The sequence below is a fragment of the Panthera onca genome, chromosome D1 (assembly GCF_046562875.1).
Source record: "Panthera onca isolate mPanOnc1 chromosome D1, mPanOnc1 haplotype 2, whole genome shotgun sequence".
In the NCBI taxonomy this organism is placed as follows: domain Eukaryota; kingdom Metazoa; phylum Chordata; class Mammalia; order Carnivora; family Felidae; genus Panthera; species Panthera onca.
Window position 1 is genome coordinate 108378269 of NC_138348.1, and position 17888 is coordinate 108396156.

General features: G+C 37.7%; 1 protein-coding gene across 1 annotated transcript in view; it reads left to right on the top strand.

Annotated features, from left to right (window-relative positions):
- Positions 1 to 17888, top strand: part of NPAT (nuclear protein, coactivator of histone transcription) — a 51792-nt gene that overhangs the window by 17516 nt on the left and 16388 nt on the right. Inside the window, exons 2-10 of the mRNA XM_078432715.2 lie at positions 937 to 1055; positions 5155 to 5215; positions 7466 to 7538; positions 9061 to 9101; positions 10141 to 10368; positions 11637 to 11718; positions 14777 to 14864; positions 15395 to 15486; positions 15567 to 15654. Of these exons, the coding sequence (XP_078288841.2) occupies positions 937 to 1055; positions 5155 to 5215; positions 7466 to 7538; positions 9061 to 9101; positions 10141 to 10368; positions 11637 to 11718; positions 14777 to 14864; positions 15395 to 15486; positions 15567 to 15654 (872 nt within the window). The remainder of the gene's footprint in view (positions 1 to 936; positions 1056 to 5154; positions 5216 to 7465; positions 7539 to 9060; positions 9102 to 10140; positions 10369 to 11636; positions 11719 to 14776; positions 14865 to 15394; positions 15487 to 15566; positions 15655 to 17888) is intronic.

The following is a 17888-nucleotide window of genomic DNA, read 5'->3' on the forward strand; positions in this document are numbered from 1 at the left end:
CAGGAAGTGATGGAAGGGCTTTACACATGATCAAAGGGCTTTACACAAGGGTTTAATTTCACCAGCTTTGATCCACAAGTCAAGGCAAGTGTGATGTTTTATACATGAAGCACCTTAGTTCTGCAGAATATAAGTGATTTTTTTTGCCCTATATTCACAATGCTTATTTTAACAGAATGGAAGAAGAACCTGGTCTCCCAGGATCCTATCCAATGTTCTTTCTGTACTATACTACCTTTTTTTAGTGGTTGGTAATGCTAAGAAACAAAACAGCAAGGATAGACTGACTGCTAGTCAGGTCATATGTGTGCAAGTACCAAGCACTGATACGTAAGATTGTTCCATAAATGTTGGTTAGATGTAAATGCTAATTAAGTTCTTGTTGAAATAGTGTTTTGACTCCCAAAGGGCATAAATTAAAAATCAAAGGAGTGCCGTTCTTGCCTTTCTTGAGAAGTAGGTCTTTTGTTCATTTTTCTCTTAAACCAGTAGGCAAATAAGTGAAATGTACAAGTAAGTAGCAATTTTAGGAGAATGTAGTATTTTTTAATAAGCCAGTAAGTTAATTTATACTCTATGCCATCCTTGTGAGTATGGAGTTCATGGAGTAGAAGAACATTTATCATTTCCTTATTAGTTCTCCTGTTATTTATCATTATTTTATTCTCTTCTAAGCATTACTGGGTGTTGGTTGCTGTTTATCAGACACCTTATATTTCTCGTTTACCTGGAGTTTTTTCCATCAAACAGCCATCTATTAAGACTACTTACTTTGTACTGAAGCCCATACTGGTGGTTCTGGGCAAGGCTGCAGAATCCCAGCACATTCTACCTAAGGGTTCATTTGTGATATGAAACTTCTGTAGTATTTCAACAGCATTTTGATAAAAATAGAGAAGCTTACTGGCATCACCTAAACTTCTGTTTTTCATTTAGGTTACTTGCAACAGGAAAACCTCACTTCTACCTGCCAGACTTTTATTTTGGAAAGTTCAAATTTAAAAGAATATGCCGAACATTGTACAGATGAAGGTTTTATCCCAGCCTGCTTACTGGTGAGTGATGTGTTCCTTACAGGAAATATTTCCTCACTGGCCAACATGAGAGACTGTAAACACAGTCTTAAAATCAGCTCATTAGCAGTATCAGAATTCGTAAAGATTTGATAGTATTCATGCATGAGTGGAAAGACCCAGAGAAGGCCAACTCTTCTTTTCACACATTTATTTCACACAATTACAACTTTTGCCTCTAAGAATCAGTTTCAAAATGACTCTCTCATTTCTAATTAATTCCACTACTATTTATCTTGAGGCTCACTTGTTTTCTGCTTGCTATGGACTAAAATATTTGTGTCCCTCAAGATGCATATGTTGAAACCCCATCACCAGTGTGATGCTATTTGGTAGTGGGATCTTTGAGAATTAATTAGGTTTAGATTGGGTCATGAGGTTGGGCCTCATGTGTTGTGATTATTGCCTTTGTAAGAAGTGGAAGAGAGAGATCTCTCTCCTTGAATAAGCACAGAGGCGATGTCTAGAAGCCAGGAAGGTGGCCCTCACCAGGAACTGAATTGGCTGGCACCTTGACCTTGGACTCGCTGGCCTCCAGAATAAGAAATGCCTATTATTTAAGCCACCTGCTATATAGTGTCTTACACTTAACCAATTTTTTCCTGCATCTGGTTGCTTACTTTAGATAAATAAAAAACAGGTATTTTGTTATCTTTGTTGTCACTTCAGCTGCGCTGACAGCTCAGAGCCTGGAGCCTACTTCATATTCTGTGTCTCCTTCTGTCTCTGCCCCTCCCCTGCTCACAGTCTGTCTCTGTCTCTCTCTCTCAAAAATTAATAAACATTAAAAAAAAAAAAGATTACTAGACCAACAGAGCATCATTGGGAATACAGTGGGTGTATTTTGTAACCATGTTATTTGACATAGTATTTTGTTAATTTATTTTAAACATGGCTCCTTAGATTCATTTCAGCTGTCACAAACAACATTCTTTTCTGTGGAGGAAACCTGAAAAGTAAAACTGCTAGGGAATATCAAAGATAGTGCATTCATTTAAGATGTCCATTCTCCCCATTTTGATCTATAGATTCATTACAATTAAAATGCCCATAAGCATTTTTATAGATAGCAACAAGCTGATTTCTAAATTTCATGTGGAAAAGCAAAGGGACTAGAATACTCCAAACTGTTCTTAAAAAGGATAAGTTGGAAGAGTCCTGTTACTTAATTGTAAGACTTATTAATGAGTTCTGGTCATCATGATCCGGTGATGTTAGGGGGAGGTTTGGCACTTACATCAGTGGAACAGAATAGAGCCCAGTGTAGACCCATGCAGAACTGATTTGTGGTTGAAGTACAAAGGGAATTCACTGGAGATGGTAATTTATCAACAAATGGAGATAGAGCAATTAGTCATGCAGATTCAAAAAAAGATTCTCTACACATACATCATACAAAGACTACCAAAATGGATAATAGACCAAATGTACAGCATAGAACTATAAGACTTTTCAGGAGAAAATTTATGTTAACTTAGATTTGATGATGAGTTTTAAGTATGACACTGACAAAAAGGAAAAATTGGTAAATTAAACTTCCTAAAAATTTAAAAATTTTGCTTTACAATAGACTGTTCAAAGAATGACCAACCATAGGCTGGAAAAAAAAAAAATTACATTATCAGTTATGTGATAAAGGATTTGTACCCAGAACACCCTTTTAAAAACTATTAAAATTTTTTTTAATGAAATTATTTTGGGGGTGACTGGGGGGCTCAGTCAGTTAAGCATCCTACTCTTGATCTCGGCTCAGGTCATGATCTCATGGTTCGTGAGTTCGAGCCCCACATCAGGCTCTGTGCTGACAGCTCAGAGTCTGGAGCCTGCTTCAGATTCTGTGTCTCTCTCTCTGTGTCTCTCTGCCCCTCCCTTGCTCTTACTCTGTCTCTTTCTCTGTCCCTCTCAAAAATAAACATTAAAAAAAAAAAAAAAACTCTTTAAAAAGAAAATCTCTTTATTTTTTTTTTAATTTTTTTAATGTTTATTTTTGAGGAAGACAGAGAGAGAGAGAGAGAGAGAGAGTGTGAGTGAGTGGGGGAGGGGCAGAGAGCGAGACACACACACACAGAATCTGAAGCAGGCTCCAGGCTCTGAGCTGTCAGCACAGAGCCCCACGCTGGTCTCGAACTCATGAGCCGTGAGATCATGACCTGAGCCGAAGTCAGGCACTCAACCGAGCCACCCAGGTGCCCCAAAAAAGAAAATCTTTTTAAAGGGCAAGGGATCTGAAGATGGCAATAAGCTAATTTAAAAACTCCAAATCATTTGTCATTGGGAAATGCAAATTAATACTCTAAAGAGATACCAACAGGGGTGCGTCCGTGGCTCAGTCGGTAAAGCCTCTGACTTCACCTCAGGTCATGATCTCACCACTTGTGAGTTTGGGCCTCACGGGGGCTCGATGCTGACAGCTCAGAGCCTGGAGTCTGCTTCCAATTCTGTGTCCCTCACTCACTCTGCCCCTTCCCCGCTCATCGTCTGTCTCTCTCTCTCTCTCTCTCAAGAATAAGTGAAACATTAAAAAAAAGAGAGAGAGGGACGCCTGGGTGGCTCAGTTGGTTAAGCGTCCAACTTCGGCTCAGGTCATGATCTCGCAGTCTGTGAGTTTGAGCCCCGCGTCGGGCTCTGTGCTGACAGCTCAGAGCCTGGAGCCTGTTTCAGATTCTGTGCCTCCCTCTTTCTGACCCTCCCCCGTTCATGCTCTGTCTCTCTCTGTCTCAAAAATAAATAAACGTTAAAAAAAAAATTTTTTTTTTTAAAAAAAAGAGATACCAACATATATATATTAGAATGGCTACTGTAAAGAACAGTTTAAAAACTGTCAGATCATTAGCAGTAATGGTGCAAAACAGCAGGAACTCACATTTATTGCTGCTGAGAATGTAAAATCATACAACCACTTTGAAAAACAAATTGGCAGTTGTTTATAAAGGTAAACATGTGTTCCCCATGTGACCCAGCACTCATACACCCAGATACTTAATCCAAGTAAATTGAAAAACATGTTCACACAAAAGCCTGCACACTAATGTTTATCTGTGATGGTCAAAAACGGAAAACAACCAAGCTGTCCTTTAGCCAATAAACAGATAAACTGTGGTACAGCCATAGAATGGAATACTACTAAACAACAAAAAGCAAACATGCTGTTGACTCAAAAAGCGTGAATGAATCTTAAATAAATCCCTCTGAGTTCTACTAAATTAGCCATTCTCAACAAATAATGAAAATGTAATGTAGATAATGGGAGCCAGGTTTCTCTGTGAGAAAGAACATACAAATAAGATTAAGAATGGTCGCGGGGGTGGGGCACCTGGGTGACTCAGTGGGTTAGGTGACCAACTTTGACGCAGGTCATGGTCTCACAGTTTGTGGGTTCAAGCCCCACTTCAGGCTCTGTGCTGACAGCTCACAGCCTCTAGCCTGCTTCGGATTCTGTGTCTCCCTGTCTCTGCACCTTCCCCACTAACTCTTGTGCACTCACATTTCTCTCTCTCTCTCAAAAATTAATATTTTAAAAAGAATTTTTTTTAAAAGAAAGGGCAGATTAGGAGTGGGTCCTTACAGTTTTAAAACTTAGGTGACTGGATCCCTCCCTTGCAGCTGAAAACTGCTTTTCTGCCTTTGGACTATCTTACTTAAAAAAACATAGTCTTAGTGTCTTATTCAAACAGACAAGGTCCTTGGGGTGCCTCGGTGGCTCAGTCAGTTAAGCTTCCGGCTTGGGCTCAGGTCATGGTCTCATGGTTCATGAGTTTGAACCACATGTCAGGCTCTGCACTGATGGTGCGGAGCTTGCTTCGGATTCTCTCTCTCCCTCTCTCTCTCTCTGCCTCTCCCCTGCTCACTCTTCACTGTCTCTCTCAAATAAAATTTTTTTAAAATTTCAAACAGGCAATTTTCTTGACTCGTGGAAGATTTGATGCAACTCCTAACTTAAGTGACTCTTTATTTTTGATACCTTGTTCTTCACCCCCATCAAAAAATCCAGGGCTTTTATAACGTTATATAGACGTTCTATGGTGGAAGATTATTGGCAGTGTTGCACAATTTTTGTAATGCTTGATTTTTTTCTTTTCAGTCCTTGTTTGGAAAAAACTTGACAACAATTCTGAATGAATATGTAGCTATGAAAGCAAAAGGTAAGAATTCAAGTTCAGGGATTCTTTTTATCTAATTTTTAAGTAGAAATAATTTTTAAAGGATAATGCCTCTTGCAAATCAAAAGAAAACTTCAAAAAACAAAACAAAGCAAAAAACTTACCTCCATTACGATGAGAGAAGTTTTACTGGGAAATACCTAATTAAAAAGTTTGCATTTATATTGAGAAATTGTAAAAATCTGAATGCTGATGAATGTAACAAAATAAATCTTGTAAAAAATAAAACTCCTAAATGTAGATCTCTGCCTTGATGAACAGCATTGCTACGTGTTAGAGAATTTCAAGATAACATTTTAAGTCCTTTGTAGTCTAAATCTGGACACAGGACCCAGTCATAAAATTCTGATTTATATTAACCAGAATATAAATTAATAGTTGCCTAAGTTAATATTTTAAGGGGAAAGTTAAAATTGTTTTATTCTCTAATATTATTTTTGTAGCTCAGAACATTAACAAGAATTACCATAAAACAATAGTATTGAAAAAAAGGAAAGATGCTTCATGTTTATTGAGTATTTGTCTGTAGGCAGCTTTGTGCTAGATGCTTTCATATGTTTTGTAAACAGTCCTTAAACTAACCCAGTAAGAGGTATTTATTGTTAAAATCCATTTTTAGGGGCGCCTGGGTGGCTCAGTCGGTTAAGCTTCCCAACTTCGCTCAGGTCATGATCTCACGGTCCGTGGGTTCGAGCCCCGCGTCGGGCTCTGGGCTGACAGCTCAGAGCCTGGAGCCTGTTCCGGATTCTGTGTCTCCCTCTTTCTCTGACCCTCCCCTATTCATGCTCTCTCTCTGTCTCAAAAATAAATGTTAAAAAAAAAAATTTTTTTTTAAATCCATTTTTATTGTTAAGATCCCAGGAAACTGAGAATTAAGCCAAACAACTTTTCCCAGATTGCAGCCCTAGAAACTACAGAGAGTAATATTAAATTTTTTTTAAATGTTATGTTTGTTTATTTTGAGACAGAATGAGTGTGAGCTCCGGAGGGGCAGAGAGTTGGGGGGAGAGGGAGAATCCCAAGCAGGCTCCGTGCTGCCAGCACAGAGCCTGAAGCAGGACTTGATCCCACAAATCGTGAGATCATGACCTGAGCCAAAATAAAGAGCCCGATACCTAACCAACTGAGCCACCCAGGTGCCCCTCTACAGGAATTTTTACAGTGTAAATAACATCAAAAACTATATGCTATTGCAATATGAACGTTTAATCCCATTTTTATGTTGGGTAGCTTTCTCTGGTTTGAGTTTTTTGTAAGTATATGGTAAAGATTTTAAATATCCTGTAAGTTCCCCAACACTCTGGACTTTAAGAGCATATCCTAAAAAAAAAAAAAAAAAAAAATCAGTTCTCAGGAATTTTACCTGTAACTCTTAAGTATAGTAAGCGGTGGTGCCTTTTTTTTTTTTTAATTTTTTTTTTTTAACGTTTATTTATTTTTGAGACCGAGAGAGACAGAGCATGAACAGGGGAGGGTCAGAGAGAGGGAGACACAGAATCTGAAACAGGCTCCAGGCTCTGAGCACAGAGCCCAACGCGGGGCTCGAACTCACGGACCACGAGATCATGACCTGAGCCGAAGTCGGACGCTTAACCGACTGAGCCACCCAGGCGCCCCAAGCGGTGGTGCTTTTATTGAGGGGTTGCTGACCAATCACAGTAATTTGGACATGAAAAAATTGGTTGTGGAAAAATAATTTCCACACTCACAGGAGTTTGCATAACCTTTATGAAATTTATTATAAATCACATTATTTTAATTCACTTTTAAATGTCACATGTTGTCAACTAGAACAGATTTAAGATAGTTTGTCCTTTTGGGGGCACCTGGCTGGCTCAGTCAGTGGAGCATGTGACTCTCGATCTCAGGGTTGTGAGCTCACTATGTTGGGTGTAGAGATTATTTAAAATTTTTTAAAAATCTTTAAAAAAAAAAAAAAAAAGGAAATAAAATAGTTTGTTTTTTATTTAATACAAAGAAGATATAAAATCGTTATTAAAAAGCTTCAGAGACTTTACAGATGTCCATTTCCACTCATTGCGTCGGATAGTCGGTGGCTTGAGAAAAGAAAGAAGTACAGCTTTGCAGGTCATTTTACAAAGTAGGCTTATTTCCTAGTTTCCAACATAAGGTCAACAGTTGAGAGAAAAGGTTTTTTCCTTGTTGATTTTGTGACCAAATTAAGTGATGAATTTTCTTCAGCCATATTCATTAACTTTTCTTCTTCCCTAGAAACATCAAATGATGTTCCAGCAATTATGTCATCTCTGTGGAAGAAGTTAGACCATACGCTTTCCCAGATCAGGTAATAAATAAAAAGCCTGTATAGTAAAGTTATCAGAACATGCATGATGATTTGGGAATGCAAACACATGCAGAAAGCTCTTCAGATTAAATCTTCTTATGACCCACACAGTGCACTTCTGTAATACTGATCTAATTTTAAATTTACTCCAGAGGTTATGGATATTCCTGTTTTTTATTGGAATAATTTGAAATAAAATACATATTTAATAAAATGTTTAGAAATAAGGAAATTGAGACTTACACATGTTTAATGATATTCCCAAAGTCCCTTAGCAATTTAGAGGCAGCTCTCTGGGTACAATATAAATCTAATCCAGCCTTGTGTGAATTTCCTTACACAGTTGAATCTTCATTACTCATGCCAAGAATTGATGTGTTGAATTCGTGCCTCATTGGTTCTTCCCCTGTAAAGAAACAAGCCTAAATAAAATGCTACTTGTGGAATCTTCTAATTTTGGAATGTTCTCATGGTACTAATATGCACCTTTTACCGAGGTCATGGCCATGTAATGCCCTACTGGTAAACAGCTCTTACCTAACTTGAGAGTATAGTATAAAAACAGTTTCTTACCCTTTCTCCCAGAGAAAGTGGAACACTCAGCATAAATGCAGCAGGGGCTTCATTTCCTTCCCAGTTTAAACTGCTGAAATGGCTTCAAATGCTTTCTGTCTAACTCTATCACATCTTATTTGGTACTCTTACCTTTATTCCCCCTTTCTTGACTTTTTTCCCCCCTTTCAAATAATCTTGAAAGACATTCACAATTAGCACCTATAAATATTTATAAGTTACTGAGATGTTTTGTTGAGATGCTACATAAAAATAAAAGGCTTTTAGTCAAATATTCTCCAAGATTGGTGTGTGTGTGTTATTAAAAATGCTTTTTCAATTTAGTAAGTTTTATTGCTCTTTTTCATAGAGACTAATTTAACAGATTTCCCAGGAAGAGAGCAGTGTCTGTGATTGGGTAACCAGTTCATAATAAAAGGAGAATCACCTTATACTGTGAATTTTCTTATATGTTTGCTTTCCTGTTTGCTTTCCTCCTTTGTTAGACACTGGATAAAATAGTTTTATAAGTAGTAAATTTGTTAAAAGCAGGATATCCTTTGAAATTAACTTCGGGATTCTGACATATTTATGTATGGAGTCCTATGTGAAATGAAGAATTTCTTTGTGAAGGTATCACTGTAGTGATAAAAGGTAATTAATAACTACAGAATTTTATCCGTGACTTCCTTAAATATATAGACTTCTTAAAGTCAAGTCGAATTCTTAAAGGGATGTCAGAGTTCTCTAATGCTTACCGCATTGGATAAAAACTTGATTATTAAAATTCGGTGTGTGTGAGTGTGTTAACATGCCACCATTCTAAAGCAAGTAAGATTGGTCACCCCTCAAAAAAATGTGCATATCGTTTTTTATCTGAGAGAGGTCTATTATCTTTTAATTCAGTTTACTTCAGGTCTGACTGTTAATAAACTAGACCGTATCTTTTAACGTCTTTTTTATTTGTTAGGAGCATGCAAAGTTCCCCAGGGTTTGTTGCCAGTCAGAGAGGTAGGTATTCAGCTTTATAAATAATGTTTAGCATTAATTCAGACTTAAACTGTCAAATTTATGCTAAGTATATATTTTGTTTAAACTACCGCTCTTTGGAGCGCCTGGGTGGCTCAGTCGGTTAAGCATCCGACTTCGGCTCAGGTCATGATCTCGCAGTCCGTGAGTTCGAGCCCCGCGTCGGGCTCTGTGCTGACAGCTCAGAGCCTGGAGCCTGTTTCAGATTCTGTGTCTCCCTCTCTCTCTGCCCCTCCCCTGTTCATGCTCTTTCTCTCCCTGTCTCAAAAATAAATAAACGTTAAAAAAAAAAAAACATTTTTTTAACTACTGCTCTTTGAAGTACAGTTATTACCATAATAGGAAATTATATTGTAGAAAAGAGCATTTGAAGTACTCCCTGTTTTTTTTCATTGACTCTAATGTATTCATGTCTTTAATTCTCATTTCATTGGTTTGTTTCTTAATTTGTAGAGGTGTTATTAGTATGAATTACTAAAGAAATATAGATTTATAAACTTTGTGTATACAGTTGACCCTTGAATCACACTGCTTTGAACTGGGTGGGTTCACTTATTCATAATTTTTTTCTGTTAATAAATACAGTACAGGAATATGAATGTATCTTGGCTTCCAGTGACTTTCTTAATCACGTTTTCTTTTCTAAGGCTACTTTGTTGTAAGACTACAGTATAATATAACATACAGAATGTGTGTTCAATTGTTGGTTATCGGTAAGGCTTCTGGTCACCAGTAAGCTATCAGTAGTTAAAGTCTGGGGGGAGTCAGAAGTTGTATTTGGATTTTTGACTGCAAAGAGTCGGTGCTCTTAACCCGTGTGTTGTTCAAGGGTCAACTGTATTCATTTTAGTTTGTTTCATACGAAATTAACACCTAAAGTTAGTTGTTACTTTCAAGGGCTCTTTTTCAATCTATAGCTCTAATATGTTATTAAATAGTAGTATGTGTATCACATAGACTTGTTAAAATTGCCAGAGCACTCTGACACTGAGTTAATTTTTTAAATTCTCCTGTGTTGCAGTCCGAACAAGAAGTGGAATTGCAGAAATCAAAAGACAGAGAAAGCTGGCGTCTCAAGTGGCTCCCGTCAATTCAGAGTTGCTGACTTTAGCGTATCTTTCAGGACAATGTCCTGCTGCTACTCCTTCAACAGCCACACAGCTTGTCCGGTCAGCTGGCCAGATTACAGCTCCTGTGAGGTCAAATTTTGTAGTGGTTAACCATTCACAGTCACAAGACACTGTGGCCAGTGAGTTTAAATTTTGTTCTCTGAGTTTTGTTTTTAATCACATTGTGTAAATAGATGATATATTACTGTCTTTATAAATTGTAAAGTACTATAAACTGGAACAGACTTTGGGTAAGTTTGTCTTAAAGTGAGCATGTTGTTATACTTAGAAAACATTTTAATCACGTTGAGATCGTCTAGTATAGCTTGCTTGTTGTGTACTTGAAATGGTTGAAAACACCTGATACTAAGGGGCGAAAAGCTATTTAATAACAGAGTTGGGATTAAAATTCAGATGCCAGTTTCACTTAGACAAGTTTTCTTTCTCTTCTGTGCAGCTGAAACTTACTGCCATCCATTATATCCTCCCTCATTTCCATCTCTTCTCCAACCTTTTTTACACCCCGGGGTAAAAACATGTAGTATATATACACTATAGCGTACACTTAGTTTACAATTCTTACACTTCCTCCAATCTGCCATGTTTTGTTGAGACTGTGCTGTACTTAATTGTAAAACCTGAAGTCAGACAATGGGGCATCTGAGTGACTCAGTCAGTTGAGCGTCCAACTTTGGCTCAGGTCACATCTCATGGTTCGTGGGTTTGAGCCCCGCGTCAGGCTCTGTGCTGGCAGCTCAGAGCCTGGAGCCTGCTTCAGATTCTGTCTCCCTCTCTCTCTGCCCCACCCCCCACCTGCACTCTGTCTCTCAAAAATGAATAAATGTTAAAAAAAATTTTTTTTTTAATCTAGGGGAGCCTGTTTATAATGACAAAATACTGAAAATAATCTGAATCTTGTCTGCTCAAATGGTGGTCAGTGGACCAGAAGTATCAGTATCACCTGGGAGCTTGTCAAAAATGCATAATCTTGGGGCGCCTGGGTGGCTCAGTCAGTCAAACGTCCGACTTCAGCTCAGGTCATGATCTCTCGGTTTGTGAGCTCGAGCCCTGTGTCGGGCTCTGTGTTGACAGCTCAGAGCCTGCATCCTGCTTTGAATTCTGTGTCTCCCTCTCTCTCTGTGCCCCTCCCCCACTTATGCTCTGTTTCTTTATCTCGCTTAAGAATAAATAATAATAACATTAAAAAAAGTTTAAAAACCTGAAGTCAAACAATAGATATTACTCATTCTAATATATTCTACAGTGCCTTGCACATAGTGAAGCATTCAGTGTATGCTAACTGAATTTAATATAAAATAATCATTATGTGATGCTGCTTATTCCATTAATTCAAGTTTAGAAAACTATTCCATGTCCTTGACTTAATACTTTTTTTCTTGAAATACAGCTGGAGAGTCTTTAAGTATCATTCCTGGTCCTCAGGAAAGGAAAACTCAAGCCAGTGTGATGTCTCCTGCTAGACGCAAAAGGTAAATGCCTTTTAAAAGGAAGAGTTTCTAATAACCATTAAAATTAAATAAGAATTACACCAGGATATTTACATTATGAATAAAATAACAAGAATGGACTCACTTCTTGGGATTATTTACTATTATATTCATTGCAAAATGCATTTTTTTCCCACATTTTAACCTCCTTGGTATCTAGTTGTATCTTATAATCAATGGCTTATCACTGTTTTGTTGGAAATCTGTTCTTTCTAAAATAGTGCATAAAAATATGTCTTAAAATTGGTACTATCAGATTTTTTTAAGTAGGCTGTTTTTGAGTAAATATAAATAATACTGGCATTTTCACAAATAAATATTTAGAGTCTCAAAGTCAGAAATCTTTTCAGGAAGTCTTTGAGATCAAAGTTCTTTCTGTACTTAGCCCTGTGTCTTTGTTTGAAGGATATTTCAGAAAAGAGAGAATAGTTTTTAAATGCTTTTTCTGATTTCTTAACTGCCACGCCATGGGTATTTTTGTTACACTTTTTACTTGGTTGTCTCCCATTCAAGGCTGACCTCCCCCCCCTTTATTGTTTTAATAGTAAAATAACGATAACAGTATCTAACATTTATAGAAACCTTGGCCCTTTTTCTTAATTTATTTATTGTTTAATTTACATCCAGGTTAGCATATGGTGCAATAATGATTTCAGGAGTAGATGCCTTAATGCCCCTTACCCATTTAGCCCATCCCCCTCCTACAACCCTTCCAACCCTCTGTTCTTTAAAAGTCTGTTATGTTTTGTCCCCCTCCCGTTTTTATATTATTTTTGCTTCCCTTCCCTTGTGTTCATCTGTTTTGTGTTGTAAATTCCTCATATGAGTAAAGTCATATGATATTTATCTTTCTCTGACTAATTTCGCTTAGCATAATACCCTCCAGTTCCATCCACATAGTTGCAAACGGCAAGATTGCATTCTTTGATTGCCGAGTAATACTCCATTGTATATATACACCACATCTTTATCCATTCATCTGTCGATGGACATTGGGTTCTTTCCATACTTTGGCTATTGTCGATAGTGCTGCTATAAACATCGGGGTGCATGTGCGCCTTCGAAACCACATACCTGTATCCCGTGGATAAATACCTAGTAGTGCAATTGCTGAGTTATAGGGTAGTTCTATTTTTAATTTTTTTGAGGAACCTCCTTACTGTTTTCTAGAGTGGCTGCACCAGTTTGCATTCCTGCCAGCAGTGCCAAAGAGATCCTCTTTCTCGCATCCTCGTCACCATCTGTTGTTGCTTGAGTTGTTAATGTTAGCCATTCTGGCAGGTGTGAGGTGGTGTCTCGTTGTGGTTTTGATTTGTATTTCCCTGATGATGAGTGATGTGGAGCATTTTTTCCTGCGTCATTTGGCCATCTGGATGTCTTCTTTGGAGAAGTGTCTAGCTGTCTTTTGCCCATTTTTTCACTGGATTATTTGTTTTTTTGGGTGTTGAGTTTGAGAAGCTCTTGATAGATTTTGGATACTAACCCTTTACCTGATAGGTTGTTTGCAAATATCTTCTCCCATTCCGTCATTTGCCTTTTAGTTTTGCTGATTGTTTCCTTCACTGTGCAGAAGCTTTTTTATTTTGATGAGGTCCCAATAGTTCACTTTTACTTTTGTTTCCCTTGCCTCCGGAGACGTGTTGAGTAAGAAGTTGCTGTGACTGAAGTCAAAGAGGTTTTTGCCTTTCTCCTCGAGGATTTTGATGGCTTCCTGTCTTACATTGAGGTCTTTCATCCATTTTGAGTTTATTTTTGTGTATGGTGTAAGAAAGTGGTCCAGGTTCATTCTTCTGCATGTTGCTGTCCATTTTCCTAGCACCACTTGCTGAGGAGACTGTCTTTATTCCATTGGATATTCTTTCCTGCTTTGTCAAAGATTAGTTGGACATACAGTTGTGGGTCCGTTTCTGGATTCTCTTTTCTTTTCCATTGATCTGAGTGTCTGTTTTTGTGCCAGTATCATACTATCTTGATGATTACAGTTTTGTAGCATAGCTTGAAGTCCGGGATTGTGATGCCTCCAGCTTCGGTTTTCTTTTTCAAGATTGTTCTGGCTATCCAGGGTCTTTTCTGGTTCCATACAAATTTTAAGATTGTTTGTTCTAGCTCTGTGAAGAATGCTGGTGTTATTTTGATAGGTATTGCATTGAATATGTAGGTGGCTTTGGGTAGTATCAGCATTTTAACAATGTTTGTTCTTCCGATCCAGGAGCATGGAATATTTTTCCATGTTTTTGTGTCTTCTTCAATTTCTTTCATAAGCTTTCTCTAGTTTTCAGTGTATAGATTTTTCACTTCTTTGGTTATGTTTATTCCTAAGTACTTGATGGTTTTTGGTGCAATTGTAAGTGGGATCAATTCCTTGATTTCTCTTTCTGCTGCTTCATTGGTGTATAGGATAGCAAACAATTTCTGTGCGTTGATTTTATAATCTGCGATTTTGCTGAATTCATGGATTAGTTCTAGCAGTTTTTTGGTGGAATCTCTTGATTTTATAATCTGATTTTGCTGAATTCATGGATCAGTTCTAGCAGTTTTTTGGTGGAACCTTTTGGTTTTCCATCTAGAACATCATGTCATCTGCGAAGAGTGAAAGTCTGACTTCCATCTGGCCAGTTTGGATGCCTTTTATTCCTTTGCATTGTCTGATTGCTGAGGCTAAGACTTCCAATACTTTGTTGAATAACAATGGCGAGAGTGAAACCTTGGCCTTTTTATGAAGTCTTTTCACATACTTCACTTTATTCAATTATTTCATAAAATTAATAATACAGTTGGTCTTATCCCATTAAAAAGTAGGTCAAACAGTCAGAACCTACCTTGCTTCAGACCACATAGTAAGTGGTAAAGCTGGACCTCAGATTCATTTTTTATTAATCCAAATTTAGTAATGCTTTTCTGTTCTACTGCCCTTTGTTCCCACCACAAAGAGGAAAAATGCCTGGTGTTCCATGATCTTAAGATTTGTGTCTGCATATGTAATTATCATTGAATCTGTTTTACATACTAGTTAAAAGACAAGCTTTAAAATGTGTTTCAGTGAATCTCAAAGGAAGAGTAACACTCTGTCTGGACCTCATTCAACAATACGGAATTTCCAGGATCCAAATGCATTTGCAGTAGAAAAAGTAAGTGACCTTACCAAGGTTTGCAACTTGAGACATTCCTGAGTTTTAAAATACTGATAGAGAAACGGGTATATATATTTAGTGTGTATATGCATTTGTGTGTTATAATATTTCTACAACACTGTGCAGAGGAATTGCCATCAGAGAGTAGTAAAATTTATGAGTAGGAGACAGTCCATTTAGATTAGGTCACATGAGCAAGTGCACCAAGTAAGAAACAGTGTAATGTTCCGGAAACTGTAAATATCTTGTGGGTGCTGGCTTATGCTATACAAAGGGCATTTTACTAGAGGCAAATTATTTGAAACCTTGTATAAAAAGTTAAAGAGCTTGGAATTGTGTTTTGTAATCAGTTAAGAAAGGGTTGGTAAAGGATCTGTGAAAACAATTGTAAAGTGTTGTATTTGAGTATTAATACGGAGGGAGCCACAATTTCGGAGTTTCCACCTAGATTTATTAAAACTATCCTCGCTGTCATTTACTGGAAGCTCTACCCTATTCTTTTTTCTAATATTGACTTTCTTTTCCAGCAAATGGTTATTGAAAATGCACGAGAAAAAATATTAAGTAACAAATCTCTTCAAGAAAAGCTTGCAGAAAACATTAATAAATTTCTGACTAGGTAAGCTATGTGTGTTTAAAATGCTTCATTGTTTTCACCTAACTGAGAGCTATGGTAAAATTTTTCTTTCTGTATTACAGTGACAACAATATTGCTCAAGTACCTAAGCAAACAGAGAGCAACCCTACCGAACCAGAGACTTCAATTGATGAGCTCCTGGGACTTCAGGTACAGGTTACGGTGTGTGCATATAGTACATATGCTCGTAGTGAACATTTTGGTTTCATTTCACATCCATTGCCAACAGATTAGATGTATAAAGTTATTTAAAATAATAATTTTAGAGATCTCCTTCTTTATCTAAATGTAATATAATGTGTTCCTGAAAATGTGCTAGTGAATTTTCAAATAATCAGTGTAAATTGCATTGTTTAAATGGTAAAAGGAGTAAGACATCCTAAGCCATCTAATATCTCCAGTTTCTCCATGTATCACTAAAGCTGTCTGCTGTAGCTATACAGCCCTTGTCCTGGATATCCAAGTATTTAATACTTTCAGGTACCTGAGTGGGTACATGGGTGCACAGGAAGCAACAATACGATACAGCGTATATTTAAATGAGATTCCTTTTATCTGCTACAGACTATGTTAAAACGTGAGGGAACAATGAAGTTCTACGTTAAAGAGATTTAATGATTCCAAATAAAATGAACAAGACACTTGAAAAAGACAGGTTACTAACTAGTGTGACCGCTTACCGCTAACAGAAGGAAGGTGGGGTGTAGTCACTTGGGCTGCTCAGTGATAGTGAAGATGGAGGACTGTAAGCTAGTGGAGAGAGAATACAATATTGTATCTTTGAGATCTGTTCCTGTGCAAATACTTTCTCAAGAGCGGCAGAGATTTGTGACTGTAGCACATCCTTTCACTTGGGCTCTCACGCAGTGTAATCCGTGCTTGTTGCCATGCCCACCAATTGAATTCATTGTAGCAGGTTTGCTTCAGATGAATTCTGGGTCAGACCACTGATTAATTTTATTTTATTTATTTATTTTTTGTCCATTCTTTCAGAATACTTTAAGAAAATTTTCTAGGCACCTGGGTGAGTCACTCAGTTGAGCATCTGGTTCTTGGTTTTGGCTCACGCCATGATCTCACGGTTCATGGGATCAAGCCCTGCCTGGGGCTCTGCGCTGTTAGCATGGAGCCTGCATGGGATTTTCTCTCCCTCTGTATCCCTACCCTGCTCCAACTTTGCTCTCTCCCTCTCTAAATAAATAACTAAATAAATAAATAATTTTTAATTGTGATATTTTCCCATAGTGAAATTCTGTAAATTTAACGAACTATAAGTTTTTTGTTTGTTTGTGTTTTGTTTTTTTTTTTTTTGGTGGAGAGAGAGCATAAGTACGGGAGGGGGCAGAGAGAATCTTTTTAATGTGAGAGAGCGTAAGTAGGGTAGTGGGGCGGAGGTGGGGAGGGGAGAGAGAGACAGAGAATCCCGAGCAGGTTCCACACTCAGCATGGAGCCCAACACAGGGCTTGATTCCATGGCCATGAGAGCATGACCTGAGCTGAAATCACGAGTCAGCCACTCAACCACCCAAGCCACCCAGGCACCCAGAGAGAGAAAGAGAGAGAGAGAGAGAAAGAGAGAGAGATTCTTAAGTAGGCTCCATGCTCAGTGCGCCATCCATTGTGAGGCTGGATCCCGTGAACCGTCAGATCGTGACATAGGCTGACATCAAGAGTCTGATGCTCAACTGACTAAGCCACCCAGGCGCCCCTAAATAACTTTTTAAAAGAATAGCAAGACATATTGCCCAACTGAGTAGTAAAAACATCAGATACACTAAGAAGTGATTAGTTGTATGAATAGGTGAAGTAGAAATTTTTAAGTAGTTAAAAATCTTTGTGACCTTGGAGTAGCAAGATATTTTTACACATAAAAAATTTAAAAAAAGAAAAAAGCTTCCTTAAAATTTAAAATACCTGCTTGTTAAAAGCATCGTTAAAGAAAATATCAAACCACCAACTTGGAGAAAATATTCATAATACATTTATCTGACAAGTTTGTATCCACTGTATAAAAAGAGCCCCCACAAACCAATAGTAAAAAGATAAACCACCCATTTTAAGAAATGGGCAAAAGGCTGGGACAGACAAAAGAAGATAGAGGAATGGCTAATAAGTCTATAAAAAGATAACTTTATTTGTCATTTGGGAAATGAAAGTTAAGAATACAATGAAGGGTGCCTGGGTGGCTCAGTCAGTTAAGTGTCTCATTCTTTTTGGCACAATTCATGATCTCATGGTTTGTGTGAGTTCGAGCCCCGTGTCCGGCTCTGTGCTGACAGCTCAAAACCTGCTTGGGATTCTCTCTCTGCCCCTGTCCTGCTCATGTGCTTACTCTCGCTCTCTCAAAAAAAATAAGTAAACTTTAACAATAAAATGAGATACCC